General features: G+C 39.0%; 1 protein-coding gene across 1 annotated transcript in view; it reads left to right on the top strand.

Moving 5' to 3' along the window:
• Positions 1–15,911, top strand: part of ptk7b (protein tyrosine kinase 7b) — a 64,422-nt gene that overhangs the window by 23,088 nt on the left and 25,423 nt on the right. The window contains exon 2 of the mRNA XM_086093752.1: positions 13,517–13,813. Coding sequence (XP_085949878.1) covers positions 13,517–13,813 — 297 coding nt within the window. The remainder of the gene's footprint in view (positions 1–13,516; positions 13,814–15,911) is intronic.

The following is a 15,911-nucleotide window of genomic DNA, read 5'->3' as shown; positions in this document are numbered from 1 at the left end:
AAAGGGCGGATGTTATGCACCATGATGCCTCATCCATTCCACCTTTTATTCAATGCGATTGGCACATACAGTAAGTAGTGAGTAGACCAAAGCAGTATGGTTGTTAGTCTGGCGCAAGGGTCTTGACCAGATGAGTAGACAAATCAGTGTTAATACTGTTTTACATTCGATGCATCAATTGTCTGCTGAGAAATCCGAATTCTGATGGTTGAAGACATGTTAGTGTGTCTGAAGCCTGAGGTTACATTTCTGTCAGGAGGCTCGATTGATCTGCAATGGGGCACATCTGCTATTTAATTGTGAGTTATAGATAAGTATAGTAATTATTGCTGATGATGGTCGCAACATGGCGGGTTTTCTATACATTTTAAAGGCCAAGATCAGACGTAATCCTAGCAGGATTCAAGTAGTAATATCTACATGTTTACTATGTGTTCACATGATGAGAACATCAAAGTGAAAAGGTTTCATCACTGTTTTCAAAACATTCCCCACTGATATACAAAAAGTAATGAAAATACTGTACTATAGATATCAGGCCGCAGTTCATACTCCTAGTTTATAAAGAAAACTGAAAAACTGCTTGTCCGCCTGGACACCAATCTTAAAAGTAGTTCTGAAAGAAGACAGTCATTTATTTGACCTTTTTATGGCCTGAGTTGCAATACAACTTGGAACATCTTACCCCACACACTCCTAATATCTTTTGTGTTTCATCTCAGCGTTCCAATGATGTCACGGTGCCCAGAAGCCACTTTTGGGATGGTGTAACCTTCAGCCATTTTCTTTCTTACACAAAATGCATGCACCTCCCAACATTGTTCTTTGCAAATGTTCACCTCTGAGGGCTGTGTGTTTGAGCCCCTGATCACGTCAGGCTACATGTATGTGCTGTTTTGTGCTAGTAATGGGCTCTCTCCCTTGGGCTGGGAGTGTTGGCAGAGATACAAAAGCCCTCCTGCTGACTTTTTCTTTTCTTAATCCTCCTTATAAATAGGCCACTGTGTCTATTTTAGCGGCAATGAACCAGGGTGTTCTGAGCATGTCGGTGAGGTTCACAGGGTGAGCAGGATGGCCAGCTCTCACATGGTGGCAAAGGTCTTGTGGTTAAGATATTTAGAATGATATCAACAGTGGTGTTAAAGGTAGTTTTTATTTAAAGTTTCTTCAATTAGGAAACAAACATTCATTGTTTGTACTCCCAATAGATACTTTTAAATCCATCATTGTCTCAATTTTATGTTGTTGTTTTTTTGTGACAAATTGAAAGTAGACATTAAGCTAGATGAAAATTTTATATAAAATCAATTTATGTTAGCAAAAAAATAACCCACCACATTGTATCAGTAAATCTGCTGATATTGAAACAATAGCTAATGCTCTTGTTCTTTCCTTTTTTAAATATTTGGCTGGACATGACCAACACATCTCGTTTTAAAGGTAAGCTTAAATATATTTACATTATCATCTATTAAACCAGTGAAAGCTTTTGTGAATGTCCTCATCCCCTTGTTGCTGCCCAGATTCGGCTGTTCATATTTGAATGCAATGTTCAACTGGTATGTTTTTTTATTAACCTGGTCCAACACCTTCTCTTATCTTTATTCACAACAATACAGTATAACCAAGACCCTTTTAAAATATTCTGGAAAAAAATTATAAAATTGTTTGCATACTTTTTACTGTTGTATACCTTTTGTATTTTGAAGTTAAATAGTGTAGTGTAGGCTAATATAACACAGTCGTGCAAAGCAGACAAAAAAATTACTCTGCTCTTGATTTTATTTTTTATTTTATTTTTTTAATCTTGACTGTTTTTTGCTCAAGGTAAGTTACATACAAAGGCCACTTTGTTGCCAGACTCTTTTAAAGCCCCTTCTCCGCCCTCTGAGGTAACCAGTCATACACCTGTACATACCTGGGCAGGTCACCAACTGCTCATAGCGGTCTTGGACAAGTTAGAGGGGGAAACCGGCAGTCATACGTAGGTGGGGGGATCCTACAGAAAGGAGGTGGGCTCCAGCTTCATATCCTGGTAATTAGTTGTGGGCATTGGGGTAGCTTATTTTGAGATTCGCTCCTTTTTGCTTCCATAGTCGTCTCTTTCGTGTCCCTTCACATTTGAGGCACGAACTTATAACAACAGCTGCTGCCCCCTCGTCCAGTTAGTATTCACACACAGTCATGGCAAGCCAATTAGTGGCCTCAGAGTGTGTGAGCTTGTAAAGGTGTCATTTTGTGAAGTCTCGGAGGGCTCCTGCAGTGCGAGGTCTCTTCCCAGAATGTGACTGACAGCATAGTCAGAGGGAGGTCATTGTGCCAGTCAGGCTTCAACGCTTTCCAGTCTTGTCTACATTTACGAAGACAGGAAGGAAGCCTGTATGTTGTTGTTGATGTGTGAATGTATCCTTTTACAATACGGTCCTTATTTCATGAATTTCTGGAATATTATTAGGGTGTTAGTAGGTATAGAATGTGAGGTGATTGTTTTACATTTTTCCCCCTTTCCTTAAAAAATAAAAATAATAAAAAAGCAGTGTATAGACTTAATTCTAAAATTTCCTGACAGATTCCTGACTTAAAATGTACACTGTATTGGGGTACAGTAATATTACTAGACCACAGGCATTCCTTCCAATTTTCTTTTTTTAATTTATTTTTTATTATAGGGAGGAGATAATGTCTTACAAAACTTTGTATTATATTTTCTATATTGTGCATATCTTTAAACGTAATTGGCAGAAACACTGGAATGGTCTACTTGACCGTTTTATAAATATAGATGGATACGGCAGTTACCAAGGGCACCAAAGTGAAAGAAGAAATATTTCAATTTAATGTCAGATACTTGACCTTCAGTTAAATGCCACGCGCAGTGCTTCACATACATAAAACACTAACCCATCGCACCGATGAGGGCTGTTTAGAAGAAACTACTCACATAAGTAAATGCAAAGGGAGCCACTTTAGAGAGTTGACTTTTCTGGTTAGATAATTAACCCGATGACCAGAACCTTGTTGCTTATTATTTTGCTCACCTGGTAACCTGGCGTCACCAGGTTACCAGGTGGATCGAATTGTCAATTTCTGTCAGAGGATCCTTTTATGCTGAGATTTCCTCCACTAGATACATATAATCTGCTGCAATTTAAAAACACTTTGCTTACGCATCTTGTGGAGAGATCAATTGTTCGGCATAGCAACGTAATCACCTTGGCCGTGTTCATCTCTGAGTGGGTGGAAACGCGACAAGTGGTGCATGTTGCCAAATAACAGAATCTATAAGTGTTTGTTGATGATAAAATACTCTTCACCATAGTTATTGAATTAAGCAGCCTGACTGTATTTCTTTAAAAGTTTTAATACGATTTTTCAAGAATTTTTTTGATGGAAATAGCAAGCTATGTTTCTTTTCATTTTTCCATTTTATTTCATTTTTCATTCTTTTACCTTCCCCACTCATGTGTGGAGTGCATACCGCTCTCTGTATGCTAATACAGCTTTCAAAAGTAATTGCTAAGGCACGTTAGGGGGTCTGCTACATCCTGCTCCTACCACTGTTATTCAAATAATCAGAGGTGTCGAAAATGTTAGAAGTCCCCCATTGCAGCACACCCAGCCATCTATAAAATGTAAAGATATCAAAGTGGTATTTGAAATGTAAAATATGAATGGTTTTGTCACACATTTTGTCATCATGTGGGCACAATCCTTGTAATGTGGTTTATACCCCATGGGAAGTGATTGAATCTCATCTTCATATTGTTAACAACGGGCTGAAAATTCTTACGACACACACTTCATTTTATTATTATTTGTAATCAAATTTTACTTTGAGTCAGTATAAGTTCTTAGTTAAGTTTTTAACTCAAAATAACAGGATTTCAGATTCAATTAAAAGGACAAATTTTTGCCCATGTTTGCCTTTACAAGACTACATTGTGAAGTCATATTTTAAGAGCATATATTCAATTAGTCTATTCTGTCCCATGTATTCTTTCAGCTTTATTTTTAGTCCCAAAATCAATAAATGATCATACAAATGGACTTTCACACCAATGTGGTTAACTTGTCACAGGGTATTTTATTTACAGTAGACTTTTGTTAGGAAATATTGCTGCTGAAAAAGGTGTGGTGAGCACTGGTGACTACAGTCAGCTCACTCAGTTGTCCAAATTCTGCAAAGTGTAGTAAACCAAAGAGCTGAATGGAAACAACCTGGATGCCAGGTTTGTCACATTAGCCCCTGCCAGCATCAACATCTGTGCATGCTTGATTAAGTGGGTAAGAAAGGTACTAAAGAGGCTGGCACCTATATATAATGCCAAGCTTTTAGTGTGTGTCAAGTGCATTGTGGGGAAGATGCCTCACAATCGCTTTGGTATTTAAAAAGGTTTGATTAGGTGTGTTTCCATTACCCTCAGAGTTGTGCAAATTTTATATATATAATTTTATATATATATATATATATATATATATATATATATATATATATATATATATATATATATATATATATATATATATATATATATATATATATATATTCTTAACTATATTGTCTTTTTTTTTTTTTTTTTTTAACTGATGGAACGCGCCGAACCATCAATCCATTATGCCTTGTCTAATCTTATCCTTATCTTAGCCCACTCACCTGCCTGCAACACACTTTGCTCATTCTTTGTTAGCACTCAGGCTTGGGCATAACTGAGGTACTGTAGGTGCAAGTATTAGCCAGCACTGCCTGTAGAGAACAGAGCAGCACTGAAAGCCAAAAACCTTTCAGCCATATGCTTCTACAGCAGAGATTTGCTTCATTCATGAAGTCTTTTAATGACAGGGAAAGGGACTCCAGACACGCATTGCCAAACGGGATGGCTGTAAGCCTTGTTGGGTTGTGTGGGGGAGCTCTGTTTAAAGAGGTTGTTTGTCCCCCACATCATACTTCTACAAGGGATAATTTTTTCTTAAACCATATTTTATTAATTTTACATGACATACAAAACTGTTATAAGCAATACAACAACTGAACAAAAAAGACAATTAACTTAAAAAGTGGACTCTTTGGTCCATAACATCTATCAGGCTTGTGTGTTAAGCCTGGGTGCAAATGGCAGAACGTCTCTGTTGCACTACAGATTAATCTCCCACCATTGGCTCGTAATCTTGGAAATATTGTGGAGCGTGAACTCCAGATGTTCCACATTACTGTTGTTTACATTATGTTTTATACTAAATTCTCTGTTAAGTTTTGCTCAAGCCATTTGCAGGATAGCTCGAACACTTAGTTGAATAAACAACCCCACAGTAGGCTTTCATGTTTGTGTAGACCCTTTGTGTATAAAAAATTTGAGATGAGGAGGAATAGTAGCCTTTCTTTACTGTATTCCCACTAGAAAGTCTCATTATCAGATTAGTGCCAAATTGTTGAGACCCTAAGAGACAGACCACAGCCCAGTCTTCCTGAACTGGGCAAAACCCAATCCAGTCTAATCTAATAATTGCTTCCAAATTCACAGTCAGGAAAAAAACCCAGTGCTGAGTATGGCGGCTGCTTCAGAAGGCTTGCCTAGCATTAGTAATTATAATACCCATGGCTCCTTTCAGGAGCACATCTCTGCATGCCACAAAGGTTATTTACTGCCATCATTTGCCTGTTCTTTGTAAAATACTGTCAAATTTCTTTGCTCTGCTTTCACCATCAACCTGCCTAATGCCTACCCTTTCTTTGTCCTCTGGATTCAAAGGCTACACGGGGAAGAATTAGGCAGCCTGTTTTTCAACAGTTGCCCTCTTATGAGTGGGTGTTGAAATCTGGTCAGCCTCAGTCGAACTGTATTTTTTAGCTATGACATTCAGCTTGACAGTTATAAAGGCAGGTGTGGAGGGACACAGTAGGGGAACATGATGAGCGATGTCTGCTCATATTTGCTATAAAATGTTTCTTCAAGCGCAGCGGCTGTCACATAGGCACCCACCTCCTCTACTTTATACCGCACTAAGAAATAGAATAACATTGTGTTGAGGTTGCAATTAGGTTTTTCAAGTAAGCACAAAAACATTAATCCACACTACTTATTGTCGCAAAATCGTATGAGTTACCTGGAAAAGGTACAATTCCAACCTTGCCTGATTATCTTCTATCTTGTTCCTGTTCACTGCTATATAGGTGGAGATTGACAAACACTTTGATGTTCTTGACCGCCTACCATTGTGCTTATGAGATTCATAACTGACGCCTGTTCCACCTCTGCACATTGTTGTATCAGTATTTATTTATTTTTGTATTATTATTTTCGTTACGGAGACCATGAGGGAACATTTCCTCAGTTCTGAAAAGTGAGGAGTGCAGGCATGCCAAGACTTTTCCTTTGAAAACTGTGTTAGATTGGTGACATACATCTGTCATAAAATCCCTTCAAGAGCTTTTAATGAGAAATCAATCCACACAAGACAAGGTTAATCTGTCAGAATGTAGATCACATGCTGATTACGGTTTCTGAGCAGAAGCCAAGCCAACTGGTGTGGGATTTGGTCCACCAGGAGATCTTGCATACTGGTTGCCATGCCAGTGTTGCCTGGTAATAAGCAAGGGAGTTAGGATCTTTGTCTGATTTGGTACAGAGGCCGTCGCCTGCTGTCATTGGTAAAAAGGAGAACACCATGGAGAAAATGAAGGCGCTCTCGTTGAGCTCTGTCATAATAAGGTTGGCCTTTTTTTTCTCGTACAGAAGCGCATCGCTTTACCCAGTGCAATTATCTAGCACAATATGAGCATGGATTGAAATATGGTAACATGTATGCAAAAGGGTGACACTGTTAAGAAATTGGCCTCTTTCAATTGAATTTGCCTTTAGGAGCAATGGAATGAGCAAAACGATGTCTCCTGCGGATTTGGATTGAGGCAGCTGGGAATTGTTCTTTTATACATTTTCTTTGAACCATTTCATAAGGTTGGGCTACATTCATTATTTTAAGCTTTTACCATGTCCCGTATGATGTACTGGGATTTCTAAAACCTTTGAAAACAGAATGGCATCCAATACAAGAGCTGTGTCAAAAAATCTGCCTATTCAAAATAACAAGTTTTTTTTTAACCTTCTAGACTTTTGTTCTTGACCCAATTCCATAGCTATTTTTATTGAGTTGAATGATTCTGTCTGAGTGGATGTAGGCCTTAGCTCATATGTTCTTCTTTATATCATAACCTAGTTGAGACTGAATCTCTTTACAGCCAAGTAATGCACTCCATTTTAAGTCAATCTACGGATTCCAGACAATCAGAATTAAGCGATTAACATGTACAAGTAAAATTACAAAATATAAATGAATTGTTACCTCTCATTCAACGGAAATTAAGATGAACAGTCCTACCTTTATAAATTTTAGTTTTATTATACCGGTAATTGATTAAATTAAGCAATTGCACCTCATCAAATGGCCGGGATGTGTAAATCAAGATTTTATCTGGGAGTGACCTGTCTACTCAATGATTAATTGACATCAATTACTGAATATATTTTTTTATTATTTTTCCAAGCATCTTTTGGTGATGTACTGCTCTTGTTTCATCATGTCACCAACTTTAATATTTTCAAGGTCGGTGCACAAAACTTAACAGTATGTAGACCTTAGCTTGGATTTAGTGGCGTCCTCTGTTTTGCGCATTATAGTAAAACCTTGTTTGACAGAAGCCCACAAAGGTCAATAATGAAACCCGTCTATCGTGAACCCAACTGTCACTGTGGTCACAATGGCTTGACAAAGACAGTGTACCTGGTCTGATTGTTTCCTGTTCAACGTCTCTGCTGTCAAGATAAATAAGGGCGCCTGACCTCTTTGTTTGGGCTACATTTCAGCTTCATGCTCTGGTGATTTCTTTGTGAGGTTCTTGCTGGAAGTACCAAGCCAATGTTGACACTCTGCTTAGAGGAAACTACAGTGCTGGCTAGAGGTTGGTGGCTAAGAAAGCACTTACTAACAATTGGAACACAACAGCCCAAAAATATTTCATGCAAAAAAAATGGATGGATGGATGGATAGGAGCCATCCATGATACAGTTGACCCAATGAGTGAGTAGCCATACCCAGTTATTGTTGTGTTTAGGGGGTTTCCAATAGAATATTAGACCATATAACTGCCAACCATCACACACGTGATGTACACACGCTTGCATTGGTTTGCTGTCAGGCCGTGAAAGATATGCCAGTAGGCTCCAGTTTCTTCCATGATGTTACCCTTCATTCCCACTCCAATTCATCTTTTATCTGAGGATGAAGCTATCAACAATTTTCATCTGAGGTTTTTCTTTTAGCTTTCGGAAACTCACTTTGCCCTTGCCTGGAGTGACGGATGGTCTGTGGCTTCTCTGAAAATACAGTCCAGGCTAGATTTCTGATTTGATTATGGAATTATGATCATTCCGAAGCATCAAATTACTGTTTTTCTTTTTTCTTTTTAGATCTAAATAAAAAACATCTTCTCATTATTATTTTTTTGAGTATCACTGTTCTTAGTAATAATTTAATTGGCCACAGGCAGTTGATGTCGTCTTTCCTTTACCATGTTGTTCACTATCCTGTCCACTGCTCCTGGCACTCTAGCTGCTAGATGCTTGAAAAGAGAGAATAGTTCCCAGAGCTGTGTGCATTAGCGTTCCTGTGCATGCAGACAAATGGACAGGATCTTTTCCCTTCATTGCTCACAGTAAAAGCCCCTTGTCCTACCTCCTAAAAGGCATAAAACAAAGAAAGATGTTTGCCTCTGCTTAGGTAGTTCTTGGATTTGTTGAATATTGTTGTGAAGAAGTGTAATTAGGTGCTCCTTTTATGTTTAGTATTTGCTAAGGTTGTTTGTTTCGTGCATTTCAGGAAAGATCTGTTGTCTGGTCTCTTACTGTCATTTTATCTAAAAATGTAAACATGATCATCGTTGGTGGTCGTTCGCTGTTATCACTGGCAGAAAATCTATGTGAATGATTTATATTATTGGTACTTGACAGGATATGTAACACTGCTGCCGCTGGTGTAAACAATGGTCTAATGGATTTGACTTGTCCTTGTGATAAACATCTGAGCACAGCCACGGTGGTTATGCCAGTCAATGAATTGGCATGCTTTATTTCTGTGAAGCCAAGATTCTGTTGCACCATCTTGTCACTGGGAAACTCACCTGCCATAATCATCCTTATTCCAATTGTCTCCACAATGAAGAGAGCAGTGAGTCCATCCATCCCTTCCCTATGCTAATTATCATGTTCAGGGTCATGACTGGATGGGACTGGAGTCTATCCCAGCTGACTTTGGGCCAAAGGCAAACTACTCCCTGGACTTGAGTCAAACGAGCACAGGTCATTGAGCGAGAATCATTTTTTTTCTATGTGAAGCACTGTACTACAAACAAGTTCTGTATTAATTTCCCCAGCCACAACTGTATAGGAGCAACAACCCTGTGCAGCCATTGTGAATCAATATCAAGCAAAAACGTAACCAACCGCTTAACAAGGAAATTCAGTATGACCTCTGACGCAAACTCATCCTCTTACTTTTCTTCCATGCTGATTTTTTTTTTTTATATAAATTAAATTTTGTTTGTGATGCTCTCCAATTTTCAAATACATGAACTCAGTAACGTCAGTGTTTGCTAACAGGCATCATTAAACTATGTAGTGGCTCATGCTGATCATTTTACAGTCTGAGTTCATGCATCAAGCTGACTTGAGGGCGACTTCCACCTGATATTTCAGCCAGCCAAGACGAGCTTAATGGGGTCATCGCCGCAGTGAATCGAAGAGGAGAATCCCCGTGCGCAGACATTTTATCCTCTCAGCATCAGCCATCAGCCTTTAACCTACTTCCTTACTTCCACTTTGTTGTCAGTTACCTTCATCGTTCTGGATGTGAATATTGCATTGGACCTGCTTCTCTCACCGGTGCATTAGTGTATTATTGTAAACAATTCCCGGAAAGTGCATATTGATCTCTATAATAGCCAGGAGTAACCACTCAGCTTTTGTAGTTGCAAAGCCAATTTTCCCATCCATTAATTTCCTGGGCTTTGGGTCACCATAGCAGCAGATTAAGGAAACAAAGGGGAGGGGTAGTTGCAAGGGTGGCCTACGAGGGGTGCCTGGAAGGCATCCTAAAGTTATAACTGAACCACACTCATTTTGATTGCATGGAACTAGGACTTCACTATCAGTTGACCACAAATGAGTGGATTCAGTTTTTAAATCGTAATATAAGGCATTTTATTTACTTATTATAAGTGTGTATGCTATTTGCTGCCTCAGTTCCCAAATGAGCTGTGATTAGCACCATTGCACTCTCGTTGAAGGCTTACTTACTTTGACAACAACTTTTCTTCAATAAATGAGGGATTTGGGGAATTTAGATGACTTGTGTTAAGCAAAACATTGCATAGAGGTAGAAATGAACGTTTAAAATAAAAACAACAGATTCATATATTTATCAACAAAATAATCAACAGATTAATTGATTATTAAAATAGCTCTTAGTTGCAACTCTGCTTGAGTGTTTAGAAATGTTCATCTAATTTTTAATACTGATTTTTCACATTTTCTACGTGACACAGACTTCATACAATATTTTTTTCACAAGGTCAACTGCATGCTGAACGTAGAAATCTGGACATTATTGAAAAACAGTGTGAATGACAGCTTGACAACCATTTTTCTGGCGCTACCTCATTTTCAGAACATTAAAAAAAAAGATCTGTCATATTCCTTATTTGATTCCGCTTTATCACCCAAAATTTCCTTTCAACTCCCTCACTTTGAAGCTCCCTCAGAAGTTAAGATGTTGTTTGTACTGCTTATCTCTGTGTCCCTCTGTGCACTCAGGCCAAGCATTCTTTTTTCACTACGTGTTCAATGGGAACGCATGAGCCACATTACAGAGTTCGATCCGGTTGCATAGGCAAAGAAAGAATAGTTTTATTCACTGACACTGCAGAATGGTTGTTAATTATTCACAGATTTTTGCAATGTGTGTGCTTGGTCTATGTCACCAATGAATACTTTGGGTCTTCTCTGTATGCATTTACAGTATATTATGTATATTATTAAAGTGTGTTTGTGGGTGTCGCTATGAGACGAGCAGGGCTTCATTCAGTGTGTTTCAAAGATGTAGGTAGGTCATGGCGCCTGCCCTTCTTCCTGGTTTGAACTTGTTAGACATTCTCTGATGTGATAGACGGTGCCTCCCTACGTTTCATCACTCTCCTCCTCTCGTCAGTCATCATGTGGTTGGCGGAAACACCTCATCATCTCTTATGTGCTGTCTGTCTCTACAGGGACTTTTCCCGAAAGTCATTCCCCCTTGTGCACTCGGGAACACACTCTCACTTATATACACAGACATGTTACGTGAACAGGTGTGAAGTAAATGTCATTCCGCAGCTCTTCCGCTGCATTTTAACATGGCACACAGAATATCATTTTGCATGTATGAAAACCTTGCCAAGTTGGCTTAGCTTGGGGGAACTTGGCTGTCTCATAACTCAGCGGTGTGCTTGGCATCGAGCGAGGGCGTACTATTGTTGTTTGAAGTGAATGTTTGGATGCTCACTCTTCCTAATTTTACACAGATCAAATTCACCATTATAAGGCTATACTTTTTTGTTCCTCTATGTACAAAACTTAATGTTGTTAGTATAGGCCAATACATACCGATTCTTGTCACCAGATTTTCTCACAATTTTGATATAACCATCTAAAGTCCAAGTATAACATAACTGCAACTTCACAGATGGTACAACTTGAGGGGAGAAATGTTGCTAATAGTCAATTATCTGGCAACGGGTGTCCTTGTGGTATCTGTAAATCTGCCTGCCACACTTAAATTGCCACTGAAGAAAAGCTCACTAGACTGTGACCTCCACAAAGATTAACCCACTTGCCTTCCAGACCTGAATGCCAAAAAAACAGTGCCACAGTTGTTGCTTTTTAAAGCAAACGGTGTAACGGAAATACGTAGCTTAAGGGCTTTATTGCGTCACAGCTAATGCCATTCAAATATGGGAAAATAAGCAAAGGAAGAATGGTACTGTTTCTTCTATACCATAAGTAATGTATGATCTTTGTGCTGTGAAGTTGCTACCATGTTGGTGAGGGTCAAACATTGAGGTAATACCTTGGCTTCAACAAGCTCTTGATTTAACATTATTGCAAGATTTCTCCTGTGGCTTGGCTCCACTTTTTCAATATGTGTGGAAACACATCCCTCCCCCATAACACACAACGCCCACACACTGCTGGAGGTACGCTCCATCGACTCTTAGCAGTGGAGCGTTCCTTATGATAACAAACTTGACATCAGGTATGCTAGCTTTCCGATGAGGACTGCCGTGACAGATGATAGCGGTGCATTGTGGTTGGTGTTCGAACACGAAGAGAGGTTACTGATAGAGTTCAAACAAAGTAAAACCATCAGTTTTTTTAACTAACTTTTTACTCTCTGCAAGACTCGTTCAGTTCACGTCCTCTGTTCCAGGTTAAACTAATTCCACTGCCACCAAGGAAAATAGTATAGCACATTAAAATGATAATGGTTGTATCGTGTTCTTGGAGTTTTGGTTCAGTGTTCAGTCTTTCGGTTCCCTTCAGTGAGATGTGGTTAAATAGAGCGGAAACATGTATCCCACAGTCCTGGTAGACGAGTCATGAAAGATTCAAGTGTGCGTGAGGATGTGTGTGCAAATTGATGTCACACTGGAGAGCTAACATTGAAAACTGACGGCATGTGACATACAGGGTTCCCCTAGAAGAACTGCGAAGCCTGGTTATCAGGGACGGGAGTTGGTGGTGTCAATCATCCAGTGATTACTATTTATCCGCGGACTAGGGAAGGGAGTGCGCACAGCGGCCGGCGACATCAGGGGTGGAGGTTGACATTTAGCCTATCAAATGTCAAGAAAAGCCCTGTTGCATTGGAACACACACAGCATCATAAACTACAACATTTTCTGTAGTTCTTCTGTGGTTAGAGTCACTCTCAGGGATTCGGCAGAGGTCAAGACACACACCCAATTCATATGTTGTGACGATATGCCCAGCTTGGCCATCATTGGTTGCAGGTGATCACGTTACATTGCTTGGCCTATCTGTGCTGCAGTGAATTTGGTGCAGTATGAATTCACATGTTTAACGGGAACGTATGGTGTACCACAGGGTTCAATTCTGGGGCCTCTACTGTTTTCACGGCATCTGCTGCCCCAAGAAAACATCAGTGGTTATTTTAAAGTGCTTTATATAGAGTTGAGTTTAGTGATGGGAGTCACTGCCTGATTTGCAATGCCAAGTTGAGCAATTCTATTCCAGCACAACTAGTTATGTCTTGAATTAGAAAAATAATAATAATAATTTTATTTTTCAATAGTGTTCGGCAAATGCACATAGGAAACTGGTATGGTTCAGTACCTCCAACAAGGTTTAGAACCACTGTGTTCTCACACAAATTGTCCCTGTTATTTATTGTCCCTCTTTCTTCCTCTCAGTTTTATCCATCCAGGCTGCCGGCATCCAGTTCACCAGGGAGCCCAAGTCTCAGGATGCCCTGCATGGCCGTAGCGCCATGCTCCGCTGTGAAGTCAGCGATCCCACCGACATCACTTACTTTTGGCTCCACAATGACCAGCCGCTGGAAAACAGCGAGAGGCGTTACCAGGAGGGCAGCAATCTCAAGTTTATCACTGTGGACCGTCAACTGGATGCAGGAAATTTTGAGTGTGTAGCAGAAAACGCCGTCTTGGGAGAGATGCGCCACTCCACCAACGCCTCCTTCAATATCAAATGTAAGTGTTCCATTTCAGGCCAGAAAACACCTATTTTTTCTGTGTGAAAATGACCAGTTGACAGGGTTCCATGATGGCAAATAAGATGAGTGTCCAGTTTCTGGATGAGAAATGCAAGACAAAAGTTGCAGTGTAGGTGGCGGCTAAAAGCGGAGGGAATGGTTCTGCTTTGTTTCCTTTCTTTTTGAGGCTTCCTCTTCTTTGCACAATTGAAAATGGATCTGAGTGCCACCAAGCATGTGTCTCTTGCTTCTTAAAAAAAATCTATGTTTCATCATGCTCTTTTCCCTTGTGTCTTATTCTGGACATTACGGAGCTGCTTTTACCTTCTATCTATGTCATTAGTCCGTTTTCAAAGGGTGATTACTAGGGGTGTTAGAAAAAATCGATTCGGCAATATATATCGCGATATTACAGCGCGCAATTCTCGAATCGATTCGATATGCGGCCTAATCGATTTTTAAACATAACTTTTTTATGGGAATATTCAACAAAACGTCTTACTTAGGGTTAGGAATCACACATTAAGGATGGAAGAATGTTATATTAATGGAACATTAAGACTTAATATTTTATTTCAGTGCTGGTCAAACAAACAGATTGTTTGTTAAATAAAGTGGCTCACAGTTATAAGCCTGAAGTTTCAGATAAATAAATACATTTTCATACAAATCTTACAGTGTACATGTACAAGTTTACTGATTAGTATTTTCTAAATTTGAGTTTTAAAAAAAATCGCAACAATCAATTTATGGATTCGTATCGGGATTAATCTGTATCAAATCGAATCGTGATACGAATCGAATCGCCAGGTACTAGGCAATTCACACCCCTAGTAATTACGATAAAACAAGACCCCCTAATGCAAAACAGTCTGTCATACTCAGGGAGAGTTGTAATTAAACACAAAACACCATGACACTTTTAGTCAGCAACTATATCTGGTGTCATTAACATATCCATGCATTGGATGACAGGCAGAAGATTTAGAGACATCAACCCCCCACTTGTTTATAGACTAGTGTAATCCCTTTTGAACAACAAAGTGCATTACTCACATAGTGTAAATAAATGTGCAAAGATTAAACCAGTTAAAAAGCCCACCCAGATCACTAAAACACTCGGTCAGTTTCATTGTTTTAGTTTGACGTAGATGGGCCAATGGTGCATAGATTATGTAGGATGTTAAGTGCCATCCAATAGTTATACTGCCACAGAATGTTGCTTTTGTATCTGCAGTTTCCAGACAGACAGGTTTTCACTAAAAATGCCACTGAGACATACTACAATTTTTGAACCACTTGACTATTTATGAATGTTGAATCTTATATAAAAACACCAACATTTATAAGATTGTTATGTATGTTGTAGGCCAAATCACTGATGTGACAATGCAATGCAGTGGCTGCACATTGCTGGCTTCGAGGCATTCTTCAATGATATTTACACATGACTGGTTAGCCTTTTACACGAACATTTTAAATTCGTTGCTTGTCGTTAGAATAATGAGAATACATGTCATTGATACAACATTAATTCCTTCATTGTATATCTTGGTAGGTTTTGACCGACAGTACCGGTACTTTTGCATTGAAGTGAGGTGTGAAGAATAATATGGAGGTAAATTTGGTGCAAAACTAACTTGTGCAAAAAATTTGTACCTGTAGAAAAAAGTCTAAATTTGTATCTGTAAAAGTCGTGATTTGTATCTGTAAAAAAAATGTGTGCCTGTAAAAAAAAAATTTGTGTCTGTAAAAGAAATTTGTACCTGTAAAAAAAAAATGTGTATGTGTAAAACAAATTTGTATCTGTAAAAACAAATTTGTACCTGTAAAAGTCATGATTTGTATCTGTACAAAAAAAAATTCGTACCTGTATTAAAAGTATAAATTTGTATCTGTAAAAGTTGCGATTTGTACCTGTAGAAATGACAACTTGTAGTCAAAGAAGTCGCCACTAGGAGTCACAAGTGGGTTTTTCTGCTGCTGTACTGTGACGTGAGTTTTGCCCCAATTGTTGCGCTACAAATGTAGCAAAACTAATTTGTACTTGTAGAGCGCCTGATTTGTACTTGTAAAGAAGGGGGCGGGCTCTGGTG

This window comes from Leptonotus elevatus, chromosome 13, assembly GCF_054856555.1.
Source record: "Leptonotus elevatus isolate MCC_2025b chromosome 13, RoL_Lele_1.0, whole genome shotgun sequence".
NCBI lineage: Eukaryota > Metazoa > Chordata > Actinopteri > Syngnathiformes > Syngnathidae > Leptonotus > Leptonotus elevatus.
Note: the sequence above shows the minus strand (reverse complement) of the source record. Positions and strands in the feature narration are given on the sequence as shown.